General features: G+C 52.9%; 5 protein-coding genes across 5 annotated transcripts; 1 reads left to right on the top strand and 4 right to left on the bottom strand.

Moving 5' to 3' along the window:
- Window positions 1-16: 16 nt before the first annotated feature.
- UHO2_06612 (uncharacterized protein) lies at window positions 17-1639 on the bottom strand (the record flags this gene model as incomplete). The annotated part of the gene is made up of 1 exon (XM_041555028.1): window positions 17-1639. The coding sequence occupies one exon, from the start codon at window positions 1637-1639 to the stop codon at window positions 17-19; it is 1623 nt and encodes a 540-aa protein (XP_041410962.1).
- Window positions 1640-6805: 5166 nt separating this feature from the next.
- On the top strand, window positions 6806-10027 carry UHO2_06611 (putative GCV2 - glycine decarboxylase P subunit; the record flags this gene model as incomplete). Its single annotated transcript, XM_041555027.1, has 1 exon — window positions 6806-10027. The coding sequence occupies one exon, from the start codon at window positions 6806-6808 to the stop codon at window positions 10025-10027; it is 3222 nt and encodes a 1073-aa protein (XP_041410961.1).
- A 341-nt stretch (window positions 10028-10368) lies between these two features.
- On the bottom strand, window positions 10369-12306 carry UHO2_06610 (putative FRS1 - phenylalanyl-tRNA synthetase, beta subunit, cytosolic; the record flags this gene model as incomplete). Its single annotated transcript, XM_041555026.1, has 1 exon — window positions 10369-12306. One exon carries the CDS (start codon window positions 12304-12306, stop codon window positions 10369-10371), a length of 1938 nt encoding a protein of 645 aa, XP_041410960.1.
- A 404-nt stretch (window positions 12307-12710) lies between these two features.
- Window positions 12711-15953, bottom strand: UHO2_06609 (uncharacterized protein; the record flags this gene model as incomplete). Its single annotated transcript, XM_041555025.1, has 1 exon — window positions 12711-15953. The coding sequence occupies one exon, from the start codon at window positions 15951-15953 to the stop codon at window positions 12711-12713; it is 3243 nt and encodes a 1080-aa protein (XP_041410959.1).
- Window positions 15954-17055: 1102 nt separating this feature from the next.
- On the bottom strand, window positions 17056-19977 carry UHO2_06608 (uncharacterized protein; the record flags this gene model as incomplete). The annotated part of the gene is made up of 1 exon (XM_041555024.1): window positions 17056-19977. One exon carries the CDS (start codon window positions 19975-19977, stop codon window positions 17056-17058), a length of 2922 nt encoding a protein of 973 aa, XP_041410958.1.
- Between the last annotated feature and the right edge of the window lie 1262 nt (window positions 19978-21239).

The following is a 21239-nucleotide window of genomic DNA, read 5'->3' as shown; positions in this document are numbered from 1 at the left end:
ACACTGCTCCTCCTCCTCATGACCTGTGTCGACTCCTTCGACACTGCTCCTCCTCCTCATGACCTGTGTCGACTCCTTCGCTTGGTCCTCCTCGTGGCTGTGCCTGCTCCTTGAGCTTGGTCCTCCTTGTGGCTGTGCCTGGTCCTCCTCGCATGTGGCTCGGTTCTCCTTTGCATGTGAATCCATAGGAGTCCGTGGTCTCCATGGAGACTGCACTACGACCATGCTCTCTACTGGTATCGACTAGGTCTTCGATACCTGTGCTCCTTCCATATGAACCCATGACCCTCCTGCTTCTTGAGCATCCAGGCCCATGACAGGGGTCACCCGTCTCAGTACTGCCTGTGTGGCCATCTCCTGAGTCGGTGGCCTCCTCGAAGGGGTCTGCTGTGGTGACCATAACCTTTGGTCCCATGGGTCGAGAGCTAAGAGGGTTTACCCTCCTGCTGGGGCAGTCTCTGGCCCAATGGCCGATACCCTTGCATACATGACAGGTGTTGATACCTGATGGAGCAGGGCTTCCTTGCTTCGAGGGTTGGGTGGGATGATGAGGAAGGGGTCGGTTTAGGTTTTGTATAGTTGCTTGTGTAGTTGCTTGTGATGGTGATCGAGCTGGATAAGGTTGAGTGGGTTGTCGGATGGGGATCGAACTTTGATTTGGCCGAGACCCAGTTCTTAGTGGAGGTGATGTGGCATTTGGGAGTGAGTGTCTAGCCGAGGACTGCTGTAGTAGCATCCTCTGTCGATCGATCTCCTCGACCTCTCGATACCACTCCCATCTCTTCCCAGGTGGATTCCTCTCGAACTTCTCCTGTATGCTACGAGTGAGACTACCTCTGAAGAGATCAATCACTAGCTCATTGTCATCTAGGTTGACCTGTCCTTCCAAGTCTCTGAACCGCTCTACATGACGTGTGGCGGCACCAGGAGCATCACTTGTGAGTCTGAGAGCCAACAGCTTGTTGTATGCCTCCATCCTAGCATTGCGTGGGTTGAACTGCTCTGACAGTCGCTCTGTGAAGTAGTGCCAATCATTGAACAACCTTCCTTCTCTAGCTCTATCAATACAGAGCTTGGAGGTCCACCACTCTCTTGCTGTCCCTTCCAGTTGAGCACCCATGTGATTGATCATCCTAGACTGCTCATACACCTGGTTGAACTTAAACCATGCTTCGGCTTCTAGAATGAAGATCTCCATGTCTCGGGGATTGAACTTTGGAAAGGGGGTGGCAATGGGCTTTGACCGGTTAAGCTCTGCCATGATGCTGGTATCCTCCTCGTGGTCCAGGGGGTAAGGGTCCGTCCTAGTCCTGCTGTAGGGGTCCAGCTTAGTCTTGACATATCTTGGCCCAGTAGGTGAAGCATACTTCTCGTAGTTGATGTCCTCCTGCTCATCCAGGTTGAATGAGACTGATCGTCTTGGTCGTGGAGCTGGAGTAGGAGTATGTGGGTCTCCTATCATAGACTCATCTCCTCCTCCTGCTTGATCTTCTGAGTGAGAGAGGTCCATTGTCTCCTCCCTGCTCAGTTGAGCTCGTTGTAATCGTTCCTCTCGATGACCCTGTCTGGTAAGCTCTAGCTGTGCTTCCAATAGAGTGAGTAGTCTATCGAGCTTATTGTTGAGGTCTGGGTCCGTCATGGTGATCGTGAGGAGCTGCTTGAACGATCCACTCTAATGTCAGGGGTCTCGCGCCTGAAACCCAGGTCGGTCTGTCGAGATACTCGGTGACTATTAAACTGTGTGACAGCTATTGTCTCGGTATCGGTGACTATCAAGTTGTGCAGTGACAGCAGGTGGCGTTCGTTGTATATACTATCGTAGGTTTCGGCTGACCTCTGTGGACACTCCGTTCAGGGGTAGCTCGGCACGATCAATATCAATGTTATGATGACACCAAGGTCTGGTGTGGGTGTTGATGATGATGAGGTTGATGGTGTTGGTGATGAGATTGGTGATGTCGATGATAATGAGGTTGATGGGGTTGATGATAAGGTTGGTGGCGTCGATGATAATGAGGTTGATGGTGTTGGTGATAAGGTTGGTGGCGTCAACACGAGTGTCCAGTGTGTTGACTTGATGCTTGAAGTGATCCCCGGACCGCAGTGGACTACTGCCTTCGGTTCTATCTATATCCGGACCGCTAACCTGCTATGGGCGCCTTCGGACGTCAGGTAGTGGTGATACAACACACACACTACGATGAGGAGCAACCTTGATAGATTGCTGCTATGCTGACTGAAACTAATGTATACTTATGCTGAAGTGATAACTAGTTATGGTGAGTAGAGTGGATGGGGATCCACTCGACCTATGATGATGAGAAAGCATGGTTATATACCTCTTCACAGCATCGCCAGCGATGCTGCTCCTGCTCTCTCTCTCCAGAGAGTACTTTCTTCATCGAGTACTGCTCAGGGGCCTCTCCTGCTTGGCACCCCTGTTCCTCTTGAGTGGTGTCGACTCCTTCGACACTGCTCCTCCTCCTCATGACCTGTGTCGACTCCTTCGACACTGCTCCTCCTCCTCATGACCTGTGTCGACTCCTTCGCTTGGTCCTCCTCGTGGCTGTGCCTGCTCCTTGAGCTTGGTCCTCCTTGTGGCTGTGCCTGGTCCTCCTCGCATGTGGCTCGGTTCTCCTTTGCATGTGAATCCATAGGAGTCCGTGGTCTCCATGGAGACTGCACTACGACCATGCTCTCTACTGGTATCGACTAGGTCTTCGATACCTGTGCTCCTTCCATATGAACCCATGACCCTCCTGCTTCTTGAGCATCCAGGCCCATGACAGACCTTTCTCTGCCACCCTGACCCATCTGAGCTGCTGTGCTTTTAGCTCAGATGCAATGCTCACATGTCAAAGTGGCATTTGGATTTAGGTTTGCTGGGTGGTCGCCTTTTAGATGGTTGATGATGGCTCTCATTTTGTCTCAGCCTGGATGCCCTAGATACTCATGCCATAATTGTTGTTTGGGTATCTTGACTTTGTTCTCAATACACTCAAAATCTTCATCAACACCTTCAAATAATGATGCTGATGTGATCATTGCATTTTCCTGCCATGTGTCGCCTCGGAACTCCAAAAGTCCTCGCTTGCGATTCTTGGTCATCTTGAGTAACATGCCATTTGCTAGATATATTTGCCCTCTGGTTGAATCTAGTATCACTTGTGCTCCTTCATCTGTCAGAGAATTTGTTGACAATAGGTTAACATTGAGATGCTGAACATACAATACATTTTGGAGAAGAACATCTCCAGTGTTTGTTGATATGCTAGCATCTCCTATAGCAGTTGCTTCCAGAACCTCGCTTCCAGCAGTGAGTATGTGCTTTTGGCAGGTTCTTGGACCAATGAGCATGCTATAGTCGTTTACCATGTGATAGCTGGCACCTGAGTCTAAGATCCAATGAGAAGTCTCTTTTGAATCTAGGGGGCTTGGCCAACTATGTGTGAGGGAGCACCAGATCTCCTATTTGGGCCTGGCAAGGGGAGAATTTTCTGGTATGGTCACTGATGCATCACATTGACTGATCCCATGTCCAGGCCTTTTGCAGACCCAACATCAAAGCCTTTGGGGTCTGGTGGCGACCTTGGCGCTGGTGCTGTTGGCATCCTTTTCATCCTTCTCATCCTCTCCAGGTGTCTCATCCTGATCATCGCTGCCAGCAACTCTGGCACTAGCTTGATGGGGATCAACCCTCAAAGCAGGGTTGTTCTCGATTGCTGATTGCTGGATGGATAGGGCAGTGGCGAGGGCACTGAAACTAAGCTGGCTTATGGTAGCAACAGTTTCTTTGTACATTGGGTGTTGGATGGTGCACTTTTGTAGATTAGAAAACAGGGTGTCATCAGTGAATGGTGTCATGGGCCTGGATGCTCAAGAAGCAGGAGGGTCACGGGTTCATATGGAAGGAGCACAGGTATCGAAGATCTAGTCGAGATCAGTAGAGAGCATGGTCGTAGTGCAGTCTCCATGGAGACCATGGACTCCTATGGACTCACATGCAAAGGAGGGCCAAGCACAGCCACGAGGAGGACCAAGCTCAAGGAGCAGGCACAGCCACGAAGAGGACCAAGCTCAAGGAGCACGCAGATGGTTACCACTCAGGGGCTCGAGAGACAAGAGCCAAAGGAACTGTCACTGATCGAAGGAGGAGGAGCAGTGTCGACACCAGGTCATGAGGAGGAGGAGCAGTGTCGAAGGAGTCGACATCAGGTCATGAGGAGGAGGAGCAGTGTCGAAGGAGTCGACACCAGGTCATGAGGAGGAGGAGCAGTGTCGAAGGAGTCGACACCAGGTCATGAGGAGGAGGAGCAGTGTCGAAGGAGTCGACATCAGGTCATGAGGAGGAGGAGCAGTGTCGAAGGAGTCGACACCAGGTCATGAGGAGGAGGAGCAGTGTCGAAGGAGTCGACACAGCTCAAGAGGCACAGGGGTGCCAAGCAGGAGAGGCCCCTGAGCAGTACTCGATGAAGAAGGTACTCTCTGGAGAGAGAGCAGGAGCAGCATCGCTGGCGATGCTGTGAAGAGGTATATAACCATGCTTTCTCATCATCATAGGTCGAGTGGATCCTCATCCACTCTACTCACCATAACTAGTTATCACTTCAGCATAAGTATATATTAGTGTCAGTCAGCATAGCAGCAATCCATCAAAGGTTGCTCCTCATCGTAGTGTGTGTGTTGTATCACCACTACCTGACGTCCGAAGGCGCCCATAGCAGGTTAGCAGTCCGGATATAGATAGAACCGAAGGCAGTAGTCCACTGCGGTCTGGGGATCACTTCAAGCATCAAGTCAACACACTGGACACTCGTGTTGACACCACCAACCTTATCATCAACACCATCAACCTCATTATCATCGACATCACCAATCTCACCACCCACACCATCAACCTCATCATCATCAACACTCACACCAGACCTTGGTGTCATCATAACATTGATATTGATTGTGCCGAGCTACCCCTGAATGGAGTGTCCACAGAGGTCAGCCGAAACCTACGATAGTATATACAACGAATGCCACCTGCTGTCACTGCACAACTTGATAGTCACTGATACTGAGACAATAGCTGTCGCACAGTTTGATAGTCACCGAGTATCTCGACAGACCGACCTGGGTTTCAGGCGCGAGACCCCTGACAAATGGCTTTCCCAGTAAGCTGCTCTCCATTTGGATGGTTCTTATTTCTTGGATGAGCTTTCGTACATCTGAGTTGTACATCCTGAGTTCTCCTAGCTGAGCGATCAATGCAATACAATGAGATATGGCAGTAGCCTCATTGGTGAGTCCATTTTCAATCTTCTTCCATACATTATGGAATGTATGATGTTCCCTGATGATGTCAAGAATCAAGTAATTTATGTTGAACTCTCCAGTGGTATCGATGGTACTGTGTAGTGCATTCATTAAGGCATCATCGAACATGCAGTTCCACTTGGGATGTTTCTTGTCATATGCTCCATCAAGATGCTTCATAGCATGGGGGACACATCGTAGGAAGGACTTGATATGGGCACTCCAACTATAGTAGTTGTGTGATGTGAGTTTTGGAACTGGCTCAAGTAGCTTTGCTAGGGTATGAAAGTTGTATTGCTTGCCATCATTGTCATGGTCCGAGTCAGAGTCAGTTTCTTCATTGGCATTGTCATTGATCACCTTGGTGTCTGACTCGTTGGTGGCCTCGTTATCAGTGACACATGGTTGCATTGCATTGCCCTTTCTTCCTCCTTTGGCCTTGCTTGCTATGGCTTGAGCTTTGGTTTCTTGTACCATGTTATTGATGGTCTTGGCTAGCTCAGGCAGTAGAGCCTCAGACTCTTAATCAGTTGAAGATTACTGGTAAAATGCAACTGTTTAGGAGCTACTAGCAAGCTCAACTTATCAGGTGTATAATGGTTGTTATATTTTAATTGATAGGTGCTACAATGTGAACATATATATACTTGATTGCTACCCTTAGCCCATACTAGATCATAATGAACTATTCTTCATATCACCCCTGTGTTGTCACCTCCTGAGTGTTGCCATCTCCTGAGTGTTATGGTTGAAGTACTTATATGTCCCACATGCATATCAATGCATGTTGACATGCAGCTCTGACTCACTGGTGTCTTGCTTGTGCTCTGCGAACCATGTGATTCAGTTTAGGATGCCGACGCATCTTCAACTTCCTCGTTATCTCGAGCGAATTCAGAAGCGCAGTTGCACTGATTGGTTCCACCCCCGCGCCGGTTCACCTGTCGGACGCCTGCAATCCGCGACTGACTCCGTATGAAAAAGAGAAAAGAAAAAAGAAAAAAGAAAAAAGAAAAAAGAAAAAAGAAAAAAGAAAAAAGAAAAAAAGGGACTGCGCTCTGCTGTGGAAAAAGTGCTGGACGCCCTTTCAGTTGTGTTAGAGCAACTGGCAGTTGATGTGTGATTGTTGTTCCCACATTGGAAGAGCTGATTGGTGGCTGAGGGAGGTGCTTTGTGTGGAATGCCATAGCCCGTATCTGTAGGGACGAGTTGCTAGCGGTGTCTAAGCTGGCAATCGTCAAGTCGTGTCGCCACCACGATCATCCTCGTATCCTCCTCCGTATCGCGCCTCGGTTCCTTGTCTCTCTCGCATTCAAGCTAGGGCGAGCTTGACCTGCAACAGACGAGCTCGATTATAGTTGACAAGTGTTCCACGCTTGTTCATCTCCTAACCCGCCGCCACTTCTACCACCATCGACTGCGTCGAGTGCGTCGATTGCTTAGGTTTCCCATCCGTCCCGAATCGATCGGGCACGAGCTTGGGTGATTTCATACAGTCAAGATGATCGCCACGTCGCTTCTAACACGTTCGCGCGTCGCCGCCCATCGGTCCATCCGAACTGCGCAGCCGATCGCGTCGAGCTCGCGTTTTGCTTCCGCAGCAGCACGCCTTGTCACCTCTGCTATCACCTTGCGCGCTCACCCTCGAGGTCTCGCTACACTCAGCTCCACCGAGAACGCTCCCGAGCTTCGCGCCAGCCACGTCGCAAAATCCATCTTTGCCCCTCTCGACACCTTCGAGGCTCGTCATGTTGGACCCCGTGACCAAGACTCAAGCAAGATGCTCCAGGCACTCGGATACTCGGACATGGAGCAGTTGGTTGCTGACACCCTCTCGCCCAGCGTTCGTCTTGCTGAAGACGCTGCTTTCTACGACCAGATCAGGCCTCTCTCCGAGAGCGAATTGGCTCAGCGCGCCGATCTGATCGCCAAGATGAACCGTCCTTTCAAGAGCCTTATCGGTATGGGTTACCAGAACACCTTAGTGCCACCTGTCATTCTGCGAAACGTCCTCGAGAACCCTGCTTGGTACACTTCCTATACCCCTTACCAGCCCGAAATCTCCCAGGGTCGTCTCGAGTCGCTCATCAACTTCCAGACCATGGTCAAGTCGCTCACCGCTCTCGATCTTGCCAATGCTTCCTTGCTCGATGAAGGTACTGCAGCTGCCGAGGCCATGATCTTGGCTTACGGTCAGACCAAGAGCAAGCGCAAGACTTTCCTCGTTGACCGTGGTGTCTTGCCTCAGACTCTTGCTGTTCTTCGTCAGCGAGCTAAAGGGTTCGGCATCAAGGTGGTTGCCACCGATCTTCGCACTCCAGAGGGTCATCGTCTCCCTCCCGCCGACCAGATTCCACGAGACGACATTATTGGTGCCCTCGTTCAGTACCCTGACGTCGATGGCCGCATCACTGACTGGGAAGCGCTCGCAAAGGAGATCAAGGCTTTCGGTGGTATGGTCATTGCTGCCACCGACCTTTTGGCTTTGACCATGATCAAGCCTCCTGGTGAGTGGGGTGCCGATATCGCTCTCGGCAATGCTGCTCGTTTTGGTGTCCCTCCTGGCTTTGGTGGTCCCCACGCAGCTTTCTTTGCTGTTCGTGACTCGATCAAGCGCAAGATCCCCGGTCGTCTTGTTGGTCTCTCCAAAGACGCTCGTGGCAACCCTGCTTACCGACTTGCTCTCCAGACTCGAGAGCAGCACATTCGTCGCGAGAAGGCCACTTCCAACATTTGCACCGCCCAAGCATTACTCGCCAACATGTCGGCCATGTACGCTGTCTATCACGGTCCTGACGGTCTGCGCAAGATTGCGGCCAAGGTGCACGCCCTCACGCGTTTGCTCAAGCACGAGCTCACCGAGTTGGGTGTTCGCGTCGTGAACCGCGACGGTGCTTTCTTCGACACTCTCACTATCGACCTAACCAAGGCTGGTGTAGGTGCCGTTCGAGTTCACGAGGAGGCCAAGAAGGCCGGTCTCAACCTTCGCAGGATCAGCGACACCCGTGTCGGTATCACCCTCGACGAGACGGTTAGAATTGAAGACCTCACCGACCTTCTCAACGTCTTCGCCTTCGCTCTCAGGAACACCAAGTCCGGCGAGGTGCCTTACAAGCCCGAAGACCTTCTCAGCATCGCTTCTCGCATCGGCCTCGACGCATCCTCCACCGAGAGTCTCACCATCTCCTCCCCACTCAAGACTGCTTCTTGGGACTCCTCAGACCTGCCCGCTGTCCCTGACTTTAGCCGTAAATCCAAGTTCCTCCAGCAGCCAGTCTTCTCTGCCCACCGCAGCGAGACGCAGATGCTTCGCTACATCCACTCTCTCCAGGCTAAGGATCTTTCCCTCGTCCACGCAATGATCCCTCTCGGATCATGCACCATGAAGCTCAACTCGACTTCCTCGATGATGCTCATCTCCAAGCCCGAGTTCTCGCAGTTGCACCCCTTTGCACCTGAGGAGCAGGCTCAGGGTTACGATCTTCTCATCCGCGAGCTCGAGCGGGATCTCTGCATGATCACTGGCTTCCCTGCTGTTTCGCTGCAGCCCAACTCCGGTGCTCAGGGAGAGTTCGCTGGTCTGTCCATCATCAGGGCCTATCACGAAAGCAAGGGTGAGGGCAAGCGAGATGTTTGCTTGATCCCGACAAGTGCGCATGGTACTAATCCTGCATCGGCTATCATGGCTGGTATGAGGGTTGTTCCCGTCAAGACCAAGGCTGATGGATCGATCGATCTAGACGATCTACGTTCCAAGGCAGAGCAGCACAAGAACGAGTTGGCGGCAACGATGATCACCGAGCCTGCTACTACCGGTTGCTACTTCAAGGACATCCAGGAGGCCTTCCAGATCGTCCATGACAACGGTGGACAGGTCTATCTCGACGGTGCCAACCTTCAGGCTCAGGTGGCACTCACCAACCCAGCCATCATGGGTGCTGATGTGACACATCTCAACTTGCACAAGACTTTCTCCATCCCACACGGAGGTGGAGGACCCGGTGTGGGCCCTATCTGTGTCGCTGAACACTTGGCGCCCTTCTTGCCCGGCCACCCGCTCGCCTCTACAGGTGGTGAAATGGCCATCGACCCAATCTCGGCTGCTCCTTGGGGTTCAGCTTCGATCCTCACCATCGCTTGGGCTTACATCAAGATGCTCGGTTGGGCAGGTCTCAAGAAGTCCACCGAGACTTCTCTGCTGGCAGCCAACTACGTCGCACACCGTCTAAAGGACGATTACAAGCTCAAGTACACCGGTGACAGAGGTCGTGTTGCGCACGAACTACTCATCGATGTAGCTGAGTTCGAAGATGTTGGTCTCAAAGTTATGGATTTTGCCAAGCGTCTGATTGACTATGGTTTCCATCCACCAACTTGTTCTTGGCCTATCTCCACTGGTCTTCTCATTGAGATTACAGAGTCCGAGTCGCTGCAGGAAATCGATAGGTTGATCGAAGCTTTTATTAGCATAAGGGCTGAAGTTGAGGAGATTCGTCAAGGAAAGATGCCTAAGGATAATAACTTGCTCAAGAATGCACCACATACCATTCACGACATCACAGAGGTCGATTGGAATAGGCCGTATACCAGGCAGCGCGCTGTCTACCCAGTCGACCATCTGAAGAATAACAAGTTCTGGCCTCCTGTCGCTAGGATAGACGATGCCTTTGGCGACAGAATGTTGGTTTGCGAGTGCGGTTCTGTTGATGATTACCTTAACTAGATATATGTTCGCTAGATACCTCGTCCTAGGTCTTAGGAAGGGATGGTGATGCTTCAACGTATTTCATCCTGTATATTCCCCCCCCCCCCCCTTTCTTTTTTGAGAACAATCGGTTTCTTCCCCACCCCTCCCCCCACGGTTCCTCCTTCCCCTAGGTTTCGCTTCTCTCATCACAGCAACGGGTTTCAACACTGCATTTTATCTCACGCTTTCCTTCTCAATCTCATGTCTCATCTCACTTTCATTCTCGTCGTCTTGTGTGGTGCAATGGGGCATGAGTGAAATGTGGAGTTTGATTTGCACACGTTTTCTACAGGTGTTCTGCCTTTATGTCAGTCACTTTACAAAAAGCGTTGCAAGTTGAACTCGAACGCAGAACAAGGATAGTCGATGGAAAAATTCTTTAACACAGAAGGATGCAAGACACCCATCTGTCCCACTACTTGGTCAGCCTGTACTTGTTCGCTCTTGCCGTCATTTGTTGGTAGAAGGTTTTCAAATGCCTCCTTGACAGTGTCCAAAGCGCTAGCTGTCTTCTCCTTTACCCCTTGAACAGTAACAGGTTTGGCATTGGTAGCAGCACCTGGGTTGTACTGTTCCTTAGGTAGTCGGAGCAAAACTTTTGCTGCACGACCAGGCAAGAAGGTTCCTGCCTCTTCTCCTTCTGTTAGCTCTTCAATCCAGTACCCTTTTTCCTCCTTAGCCTCCTTGCCAGCAATGCGTGGAATGGCTAGACTGAGCATCAAGCGATCGAGCAAACCGTGTACAACTTCGAAACTTGCCGTCTTGTCACAGTAGACCGCACCAAGGTGGCGCTCATTGCGTGCGCAACGCTCGGGCTCATCGACCTCATCTTTGAAGGCAACATCTGAAACTTCGAATGTTCGTAGTGGTAAAGCATGCTTGCGGTTCTCGCGAACAGCCTTAAGAATCCCTGGCAGAAGAGAGGATCGAACAACCTGATACTCGGCCGTCTTAGGGTTCTCCAATACAATGGCGGTCTTGCCATCATCTTTCCTATTCAACCAAGCGAAATTTTCATCATGAGAGCAGAGAATAAGGGGAAGAACTTCGATCCAACCGGAGTATGCGCATTGCCTCCTCACAATATCCGCAAGTTTGTTGATCGGTAAAGGAGCAGCAACAGTGTTGGTGGCCGGGAAAGTTTTTGGCAGGTTATCGAAACCGAAAGCCACTGCTACGTCTTCCATCAAATCGCACTCGTGCAAGATATCTGGTCGAGTAGGTGGTACATACACAATAAGCCTTTCCGCAGGAAAAGCAGGGTCAACGGTCGCAGTGTGACCCATCTTCTTCAAATACCCAATCATCTCCTCTGGCGAAAGCTTCAGACCGGTACACCTGTTGATATAGTCCACGCTCGCAAGGAATTGTGTGCTGCAAATATCAGGAGTGACCTTGATCTGGCCATCAGGGTAAACAACTTTGACAGGCTCGATGGTGAAAGGCTCAGCGCAGTACTGCGAGAACATAGCTACGATGATGTTGATCACGATCCCCAACTTGGTTTCGTCGATAGCAGTGGTGTCGATAAAGACGTTTTTGGTGTTGAGGCTGATCTTGGAGTGGTTCGAGTTGATGATAGGTGGCATGGACAGTACTTGTCTGTTGGTGTCGTAGATGACGGGATAGACAGGGCTGTCTCGGATGATGTCAAGATAGCGAGAGAGGTGCTTATCGGATTCGTAAAGCTCCATCAACTGGCTAGCATCATACTCGTGCTCCTTGTTGAGTGGGGCGAACTTGATGTCTTTCGGTGGCAAAGCCTCGTAGGAGAAGGGCGCTTGAATGGTATCAAGATCGTGTGTGCCGATAGCAACGAGCGTTCTACGTCTAGCCAAGTTTTGGTGGAGCTTATCTTGCAAGTCGATAAAGTTGGCGTAGCTCTCTGGGCTGAAGCTGATGTTTCGAAGGACTGCACCGGCAAAGTAGGGTCGAATGCGAGCGACGTCGGGGCTGAGCTTGACTTGGATCATCTGATCAGGGCTGGTGAGCTTGAGCTGAGGCTGAGGAATGTTGCCTAAGAACACATTGAGTGCGCGGGAGATACCCTCGTGACAGAGAAGATCGTATCGGTTGGCAGGGATGTCGATCTTCAATTGCGGTCGCTCGCCAAGACCAGCTTTTGTGACTTCTTCGGTGGTGTCATCGTCAAGCTCGATACCGAATTGGAAGCAGAGTTCGTCGAACTCCTGAGTGGTGTAGGGGCGGCCAAGCGCCTTGTAGAAGTGTTCCTTGTCGACGGTAACGGTGGGCATGGTTGTCGGTTAGCCCTGGCGTCGGCAAAGAGGTATTGAGGTATGAGTGTCAGGGGGTTAGAGTAGGGAAAGGAGAAGGCTCGCCTGGCTGGAGGTGATTGTGGGTTGTGATTCGCAGCCCTTTTTCTTTTTTCTTTTTTTCGCACGGCTCAGGCCTGCAACAGCAAAGTTGGCAGTCTTTCGCTTTCTCAGATCTTCCTAACACATATTCTCGCACGAAAAAAAAATGCAAACTCTCGTTCATCATCACCCTTTGGCACTCTTGAGCTCCACGCTCATGGCTACTCCAGAAAACGTTTGCACGAAATGGAATGCACCAGTAACGCGGCTATCATTAGAGCACAGCACCGCACTAAGACTGAGATAGTGGAGACTAGACAAAGCACTGTTGCCCTCCTGAACGTCTAGAAGCGAGGCGAATGAGCAGCACCTCCGGCACCACCTTCACCAGCTGGTCCGGGATAGTACGGATCCCGCATCGTCGGACTCGACATCGCACCTGCACCTCCAAACCCAAGTCTGTCGCCGTGGATGTTGCCAGGTTGAGGCGTCGTTCGCTGCCGCGGAGGGTGCAGGGAAGGCGAGAATGCGGTGTGCTGCTGCTGCTGCTGCTGGTGCAATTGCTGTGCTCCTGCGTATCCATGCGGGTTGAACGGATCTGGAGTTGTGTTGCCGTAGACGTCTGCCAAGTTGCCTTGGTGCTGCTGATAAGCGTTGTTGCCCCATTGGTGCTGGTACGGCCCGCTTCCGAGCTGACCTCCCATCTGTTGCTGCTGCTGCTGCTGCTGCTGCATCTGTCGCTGGTACATGTCGAGCGCACCGCCCGCATATGATTGGAGATGCGGCGGCAGGTCGGATGCATTGGGGGCCCAGATCGAGCTGATAGGAGCTCCGTTCGACAGCAACATGTTGGCATGACTACTGTTGTTGCTGCCCTGATTGAGGCCTGCATGACTGGATCCAGCCTGTTGCGATAGCATCTGTAGCAACGCATCCTGATTGCTACCAGCCCCAGGTCCATGAGTCGATGCGGAGGAGTTGGAGCTCAAAGGCGTCATTTGACTGGTTGCTGCTCCTTGAGGACCTTGCGATGGTATCGGATAGGCGGCAAACAGCTGCCGAGCCAAGTCGTCCTTGTTCTTGAGCGGCTTTAACTTGACTTGCGATGGGACAAGAAGCTGTTCTCCGGCGACGCCAGTGTCTCGAACTTGTACACCGCGCATCGACTGCTCCACAGACTCAACATCTGCAATACCAGCACCGTTCTTGGACCCTTCGGCATGTGCCATCGCAGCACGCATCGCCGCCTCAACTGGGTCGTCCAGTGAGTCCGATCGACTCGAGTTTCCCGAAGCTTGCTCTGCAAGCGCTGCGGCGGCGGTAGTAGCTGCAGCCGATCTCGAAGCTGTCTGCGTCACGCCACCAGCCTTTTTCAGGTAAAGAAATACATTGTTGTTGTCGTCAAAGTGGATGGGGCTTGCATGCGACTCAGCCACCACCTTGGCATCGATCATGAGATCTGCAATTCGCATCAGCTGCTCCTCGTTCGGATGCACCTGGCTTGGCCTTACCGCCTCGATGTTGGCACACGCCTCGCCCATTCCAACGCTGATCGTCGTGCCGCCTGGAATCGTCGACTGGGTTGCCTTGCGCGTAGGAGCGAATCCTCTCATATCCGAGTCCTCTTCTAGGCACAAGGCAGGTGCGCCTACAGCACCCACCTTACCAATGTTGGGCAGCGAGTCAAAGGGGAATGCATATCGAAGGCTGTTGATGAGGTCCACATACTGCGACCAACATCGGTCCATCGATTCGAGCGTGTCTGCATATGCGACGAGATGTGGGTTCGGACGCTCCGAGTCCGGCGACACTTCCATCTCGGACCTAACCACAACAGGATCCGTTTCGCCAGACTGCTCCATAGCATCACGTGCACGCTTCTCGATGCGCTGCATGTATTCGAGATGTGTCTTGGTCCACTTGGTCACGATGCGCAAGGCGGGCAACGTTCTGCGAGTCACTGCGGTGAGGTTGCGGATAGGGTTGGCCTGGCCATCCATCTGCTGCATCGCCAGCCCAGCCTCTTTGTTGGCTTCGGTTGCTTGTCGACTTTCAGAGGTGCCTACTTCTGCCAGCTCGCGGAACACACCGAGCACATGGGCGGTGACTTGAAACTCGACGCATCTGCCTGTTTCCGGGGACGGTGCTCGCTTCTTGGAAGATCGTTCGCCGTGGATCGCTCGGGGTCGGTGTCGGTCCTCTGAGCCATCAGATGAGGGTCTTGACGAGTCTCGAGTTGCCGAAGCAGGAGCGCTGCGCCAGAGTCGGGTGGTCCAGGAGGCACAAAGCGCAGTGACGAGGAATTGAACGATTTGGTCGGCACGCAGCGCCCTAGCTCGCATTAAGGTCGAGAAGGTGGCCAACACCGAGCGAGAGAGATAGATGATGTGGTCGAGGTGATTGCGTCGGTAGAAGAGGCCGTGCAGAATGACAAGTTGCTTTGTCCAAGAATCTGCGAGCTGTTGCGCCTCCTCCACATTGGTCGAGAGCCGGCTGATCAGCTGCGAATCTCGAGCCTGCCTGTCTTTGGCTGCATCCCATGTTGGGCTAGCACCATCAGATGAGCGTGCTGCTTCCTCGAGGTAGGCTGAGGTGGGCTTGGCAAGCAACTTCTCGAGATTGATTTTGGCTTTGGCGAAGGGCGTCTTGACGCAAAGTGCTCGGTAGTAGTAGTAGAGGGAGCCGAATGTGTCGCCCTTGTAGGTCGAGATAACAGCAAGCTGGTTGGACGGGTTGCCTTGGTCTGGCAAGATGAGGCGCGCCTGCTCGTAGAAGGCAGAAGCGCGGCTGAAGTCATACTTGAGCAGGCCCTTGCTCTTCTGGCTGCCTTGTAAATCATTCTCGTGATCGTGGGATGACATTTCGCGGTACCTAGCAAGGTCACCGCAGAAGATGAGGAACTTGTGCAGCAGGGTGATGAGGTGAGTTCTTTTGGCGGGAAAAAGCGCTGCTTGTGATAGTGTCTCGTCGGGCTCACTGGCCTGCCGTGTTGCTCTCGATGCGTAGGAATCAGTGGGCAGCGATGATGAGACAGAGGTATTGCCGTCGTTGTCGGCGTCAATGCCTAGCACTTGGAGATTGGAGCGTGCCTCATCGAGTGAGAAGAGGCGGACGAGTCTGCCAACTAGCTCATGCCAGAAGAGTTCCTCATCCAGCAGAAACTTGCGATACTCTGACTTGACCCGCGCTGCATCCTGAGCCGACTTGCCGCGTCGACCTGGTGCCTGGACGGTCGGATCGACTGACTTTTGCGCTGATGAGATATAGGATCGGTAGGCAGAGATGAGGCTGTACGAGGTATCGTTCCAGATGTATCCATCGACAGATTGTGCTTCGCGCGTGAATGTGCAGGTGAACAGAAGATTGAGCCATGTGTTGCGAAGGTTTCTGCGGGCGAAGTCAATCTCTGCATCGAGCAACTTGGCGCTGCTATCCTTAGGATGCATCCTGCCGGCTCGAGAGGTAGTGCTGTTGGACGACGATGAGGAGGTATGAGCGAAGCTCGACTTGACCATGCGATCGAGTTCTGCCTTCTGTCTGCGCCCTTGCTCGAGCAGCGCAGCAGCGCGCGCGTCCCTCTGTGACATGGTGTGAAGCTAAGCGCAGGAGAGCAGCGATTGCTACGTCTCGTCAGACTGCCGTTGGAGGCTTGCTGGCTGGAGAGGGCGCAGTGGTGATGGAAGCTCTTTGTCCGAGGGTCGCGCCCGTTCTTGAGGTGGAGGTTTCTATGGTTGACTGACCAACTTTGCGAGGCGCAATAGGAGCTCGTTCGATCGGAAGGTTGCGATGCTTCGAATCAATGCAGGTTCATAGCTAGAGTGTGGCTGCTGTCGACACGGTGATGAGGTTTGATGTCGCTGAGAAGGAAGATGAGGTTGCGGATCGACTGCGGAGAAGTAATTGTTGTTTGGACACAGAGGCGAACAGGCCCTTTTCCAGGACTCTCCGAAAATAGGCGAACTTTATAAATGAAGATGACGATCCAATATGATGATCTTGGTTGACGTAAGCGGACACGAAAAGGGATCGGGCAAAGTCAATCTGATCAGAGATCGGGCAAAGGTCAATCTGATCAGAGATCGGGCAAAGTCGATCTGATCAGAGATCGGATACAACCTCGGATAGACAAGCCTCTCCTACTCGCTTGGGATGTCAGTGCTAGCTTCGCAATGGTTACCTGACGCCATAGCATGTTTCATGATAGCATCTCCGCTCACGCTTCGACCTTTTCCCGGCCTCTTTTGAGTTGTTGAAGTCAATCGATAACATCATCAGTCGCAGCCTGCTCGAGTGCCTGTCTGGAAGGCGGTGTGGTCTTTCTACAGAGCACTCAATCCAGTGTGTCACTCGGTCGACGTCGAGCGAAATCAATTACCCGAGTCTGTCTCTCGGGACAACTCAATGCTTATCCAAGTGGTTCAGAACCAAATGGGCATGGACATAGTGAGCTATAAACAAACGCGATTGGCGGACCACGAAGAGACTGGAATTCGGAGGGAGCAAGACGAGGGAAGGGTTGGAAATGCTAGCTCATTGACGAGGGAGCTGCTGCGGACTAATCTTAAGGATCAACTCGGAAGATGCCAACCGAGGTTCTGTGATGTCAATTCCAAGGGATCGGGCTGGGAGAGGGACACGGTGGCGAGAGTAGCGCGCAAGGGACAGAGAGGAACCCATGAAGCGAGCCGCCTACATGAACCACAAGCAATCGGTGAAGGTAGGCGACTTGGTAAAGTGGGCCATCATCGAACCTGCCTCGTGCTCGCTGATCTCGGGCATCTCAATGTCACCTTTCTCGGAAGAGGCGACAGTCTCTCCATCATCGGGTCCGTAGACAAAGGCTCGAGCCTTCTCGCAGAGGATATCAGCATAGTAGGCAGGTGGGACGATTGAAACCGATCGAGTCGCGCGGCAATAGGTGTAGCAAAGCGAGTTGATGCAGCGGATAAGGTGTTCACTCGAGAACTCCATCTCGTTGCGGAGGACAACGTAGTGGCAAGGACGAGCGGTACCGACGAGACCCGCCTGCGACTGCAAGTAAAAATCGAAGCCGAAGGGAGAGACAATGTCTTTGTCGACGCAGATGCCAGGAGGAAGGTTGCCGGAGCGGTCGCCAGCGACGTCTTGCTCATTTTGGGGGAAGAAGCGAACGTGATGACCTTTGCCGCAAACGATAAAGGTTACCTTGATCTTGGCGTCAGGGCGGATCTCTCGGCTGGCATCTTTGAGCGCCTGAAGCTCGTGGTCGAGGACAGCCTGATACTGTCCCTCAGAGACACCGTCGCGGAAGAAGACAATAGAGTCAGGCAAGCGACCTTGGTTGGCAGCCTGCCACTTCTTCAAGTGGCCGAGCATCATTCCCTTCGAGTGGAGCATCACCTCCTGGGCAACTCCACCACGCGGATTGGTCTGCTTGCGCAATTCGCTCGAGTATCGTTTAGCACCGCCGTCGATGGTGGCAACGGACCCAGCAATCGAGGGTTTATCCGAGCCAGGACCAGGATGGGTAACATCGGCGCCCACAAGCATCGTTTGTTTTCCGAAACGAGGCAAGTCGCGCTCGCCAGAAACAATGTGGTTGGTGCCGCCGAGCTTTACGTTGATCTTCATGGCAACGTTGGCGACGTACTGGGCTTGCCCGCGTTCGTTGAAAGCCTTGCGAGCGTTGAAACACTGCGTCGCAACCGGAGTGCTGAGCTCGAGGGCGGCAGCCCTCTTGACCGAATTGTAGAAGGCCTGATCTTGTTGATCGAGGATGATAAAGAAGATCTGAGGCGGAGGCGGTCTCCTCGCGGCGCCCATCCTCTGCTTAGCCTCGGCGAAAGCTGATCTACCGAGCTCGTTCATGTGCTCCTTAACTAAGTAAGGATCGGGACGATGCTTAACGATCTGAGGTCGGACATTGGTGACGCGAAGACCAAGCTTCTTGCAAGCATCGAGTTGGGCGGCGATGAATCCCTGGACCGCGCCGAGAGGAGCTTGACTATAGTCAAGGACACCGCATGTGATCAGCTCTGCGCCAGGAGTCACAAACTTGGCGCCAACTAGATTCCAGGAACCGACGCCAACACGAGGGCGCTGCGAGCCTGGAGCATAAGCAACTTCAGGAGCAGCGATGACACGACCCTCAGTCGTTAGAGGTTGGCGGTCGACAGTGATCCCCCAGCCCTGAAGCATGGGGTTGGTATCGTAGTCGACTTCACGGCGAATGTCTTCAACGCGGCGCTTGCGGTCGGAAGGCTTCATTGCCGAAACTTTGATCTGATCGGCCGACTGCATTGGGGTCAGGCTCGTAGCTGGGAGGGGTCCCTGAGGAACGACCACGCAAAATTCCATGGGCACCGCGGATCTCTGGGTACCAATACGTACGCAGGGAAGGCGGGGGAAGCGGAGACGAAGGTTGTACTTCTCGAGGAAGTATTGAGCGATGCTGTAGCTCTTACCTTCCTTTGTCTCGAACATGGTCTCTTCGGCTGAACGAGCGGTGAAGCCCTGGAACGACTCGAGTTTGTTGGTGGGCCGATGTGTAACGCGAATCTGAATGTTTTTGAGGCGCATTCGGAGCTGTCGTTGATCTTGCTGTGTAAGTGAAGTGAGGGCAGTGCCACCGCCGCCAAAGTCGCCACCATATCCGCCACGTCCACCGCGGAAGCCTCCACGGCCACCACGGCCACCACGACCGCCACGACCGCCACGACCGCCAAAATCACCTCCACCGCCGCCGCCGCCGCCGCCAAGGTTGAGAAGCTTAGCAGCGACCTCAACAAAGGCACCGCCGCCAACGAAAGCCGAGAAAGCTGGGTCGAGGTTGACGACAAGACCGGCAGCGCAAGGGCGAGCCGACTGGAAGAATCCAGGCCAGATCTCAGCGCCTTGGCTGATGGGGATGGCTTTCGATGGGTCGTAGAACTTACGTTGAGCGGCTTGACTTGTGCCAGAGAGGTAACGGTCGTGCAGCATGTTACGCAGCACAATGTCGAGCGCCTGGATACCGTCCTGGATCAGCTCGGCGGGATTCGCGGCTTGGGCCATGATGGCACGTCGATCACCGCGGCAAGCCTCGAGAATGAGTCCGAAGTCGATACTACGAGCAAAAGCGAGTTTGATCCTAAAGCGGCGCTTTGAGTCTCGTTCAGCACCAGCAGGGGCAGCAGGAGGACGAGGGGCCACCGCTCCAGGCGCACCTGGAACGGGTGGCAAGTCGGACTTCGGCGGCAGAGTGGTCTCCCACTCGAGCTTGTCAGCGGGCAGAGGACGCATGGTGTAGGCAAGCGCCTTACCATCGTATCCCAAGAGGCGGGCAAAGTCTTGGGTAATACCGAGGATACCGTTCTTTGCAGCATCTTGAAGAGCATGCACGAGAATTTCGCGATTCAATCGGACCGGAAGCGACTCTCGAGCGCCTGGTCGACGAGCGGCACCGGGGTCGTCGATGGGCTTGATCTCGACGGAGAGGAGCTGAACGTTCTTCAGACCCTTGAGGTTGAGAGTAGCCTTGAACAGGTTTGTCGTGAGCTGCATGGAACGACCCTGCTTATTTCCATTGTCGGGCCTCGGCGCGGCGCCGTAAAGGGTGAGCGCCTCTTGAGCGCCTCCACGTTTGGCAACCATCTTGCAGAGGTGACTGTGCGAAGAGAGCACCAAATTGGCTGAGGGATTAGTACCTCTTTCGACTGCCCTCGAGGCTGGTCAACAAGAACTTACGGCGTGACGAGTAAGGACGAACGACTTATGGAGGGTTGTAAGGCTTTGTTGAGAGGAAGGATTACGGAGCGCCGAGTTTATCGCGGGACGAATGTAAAGCGTATGGAGAACAATGAGATTCGGATAAGAGTCTGAGAACCAAGTGAGCGACAAATCGAGCTTGGGAGGTGTGGAAGCAGAGGAAGGGAAAGGGAGAAGAGAAAGGCACGAGGAAAATGGAATGGCCTATCTAGACACCCACGGTTTATATAACTTGGGTCGTATTGTGCGCAGACGCACGTATATGAAGTATCGCAAGCTGGCGCAGTTGGTGATGCGGGCGAAAAAAGCTGAGCTGCCTGGCCTTGGCCTGGTTGAAGAGGAAGAGGCTGTCATATCTCTTTGTGTCGAGAGCAAGTCAACAGGCTGTTGGGTCGCTGTGACACAAACCTATACTTAACATATATACCATTGGAAAGCTCTGATTGTGATCAGTTAGTGTACAGGGTATTGTATCCAAAAAAAATGCTGCATAGTTGTGGGAGAGTAGATACAACAGACAGTATATGGAGCAGACAGTATATGGAGCACTGTTTTGCATCCTTTGAGTAGATTCTCTTGCAAGAACAGCTGGGAGAGCAAGTTGTCGGTGATCAGGGCTTTGACAGGTTTGAAAGTGGCCCGTGCGTCGCGCCAACAAAGCTCTCCTGCGGCTTGGACCCTTCAACTGGGCCAAACGCTGCCCAAGGTAACGAGCCAATAGGATGATATAAGCTGACATAAGCCGTGACGGAAGAGATCAGGCAAGGTCAATCTAATCGGAGATTTGGCACGACCGATCTGACAAGAGATCGGGTCCAACACAGTCCCCGCTCGTTGTCAAGTTAGATCACTAAGTAGAAGTACTGCCACCTTTGGCAGGTACCACGCTCTCCCCACGTTCTTTAGTCAATCGAGTATATATCTGTATGTTTCTGCGCTAAAACAGTAGTGACATCATGCTGCGACTCTCACCAATCGTTGATCATCGGGACCCGTTCTCCTCACTTTTTATCACAAGAGGTCATTTTTTTGCAACTTTGCCATCCTCAAACGTGAACAGATCCACATCATCGCACCCAACTTGCTTTTCGAGGGCTCAGGGTATCGCGGGTATACAAGTCTAGACTCAACGCCTGCACGCGGTCTAG

This window comes from Ustilago hordei, assembly GCF_900519145.1.
Source record: "Ustilago hordei strain Uho2 genome assembly, contig: UHO2_contig_19, whole genome shotgun sequence".
Taxonomy (NCBI): domain Eukaryota; kingdom Fungi; phylum Basidiomycota; class Ustilaginomycetes; order Ustilaginales; family Ustilaginaceae; genus Ustilago; species Ustilago hordei.
This window is presented reverse-complemented; position numbering and strand designations above follow the sequence as displayed.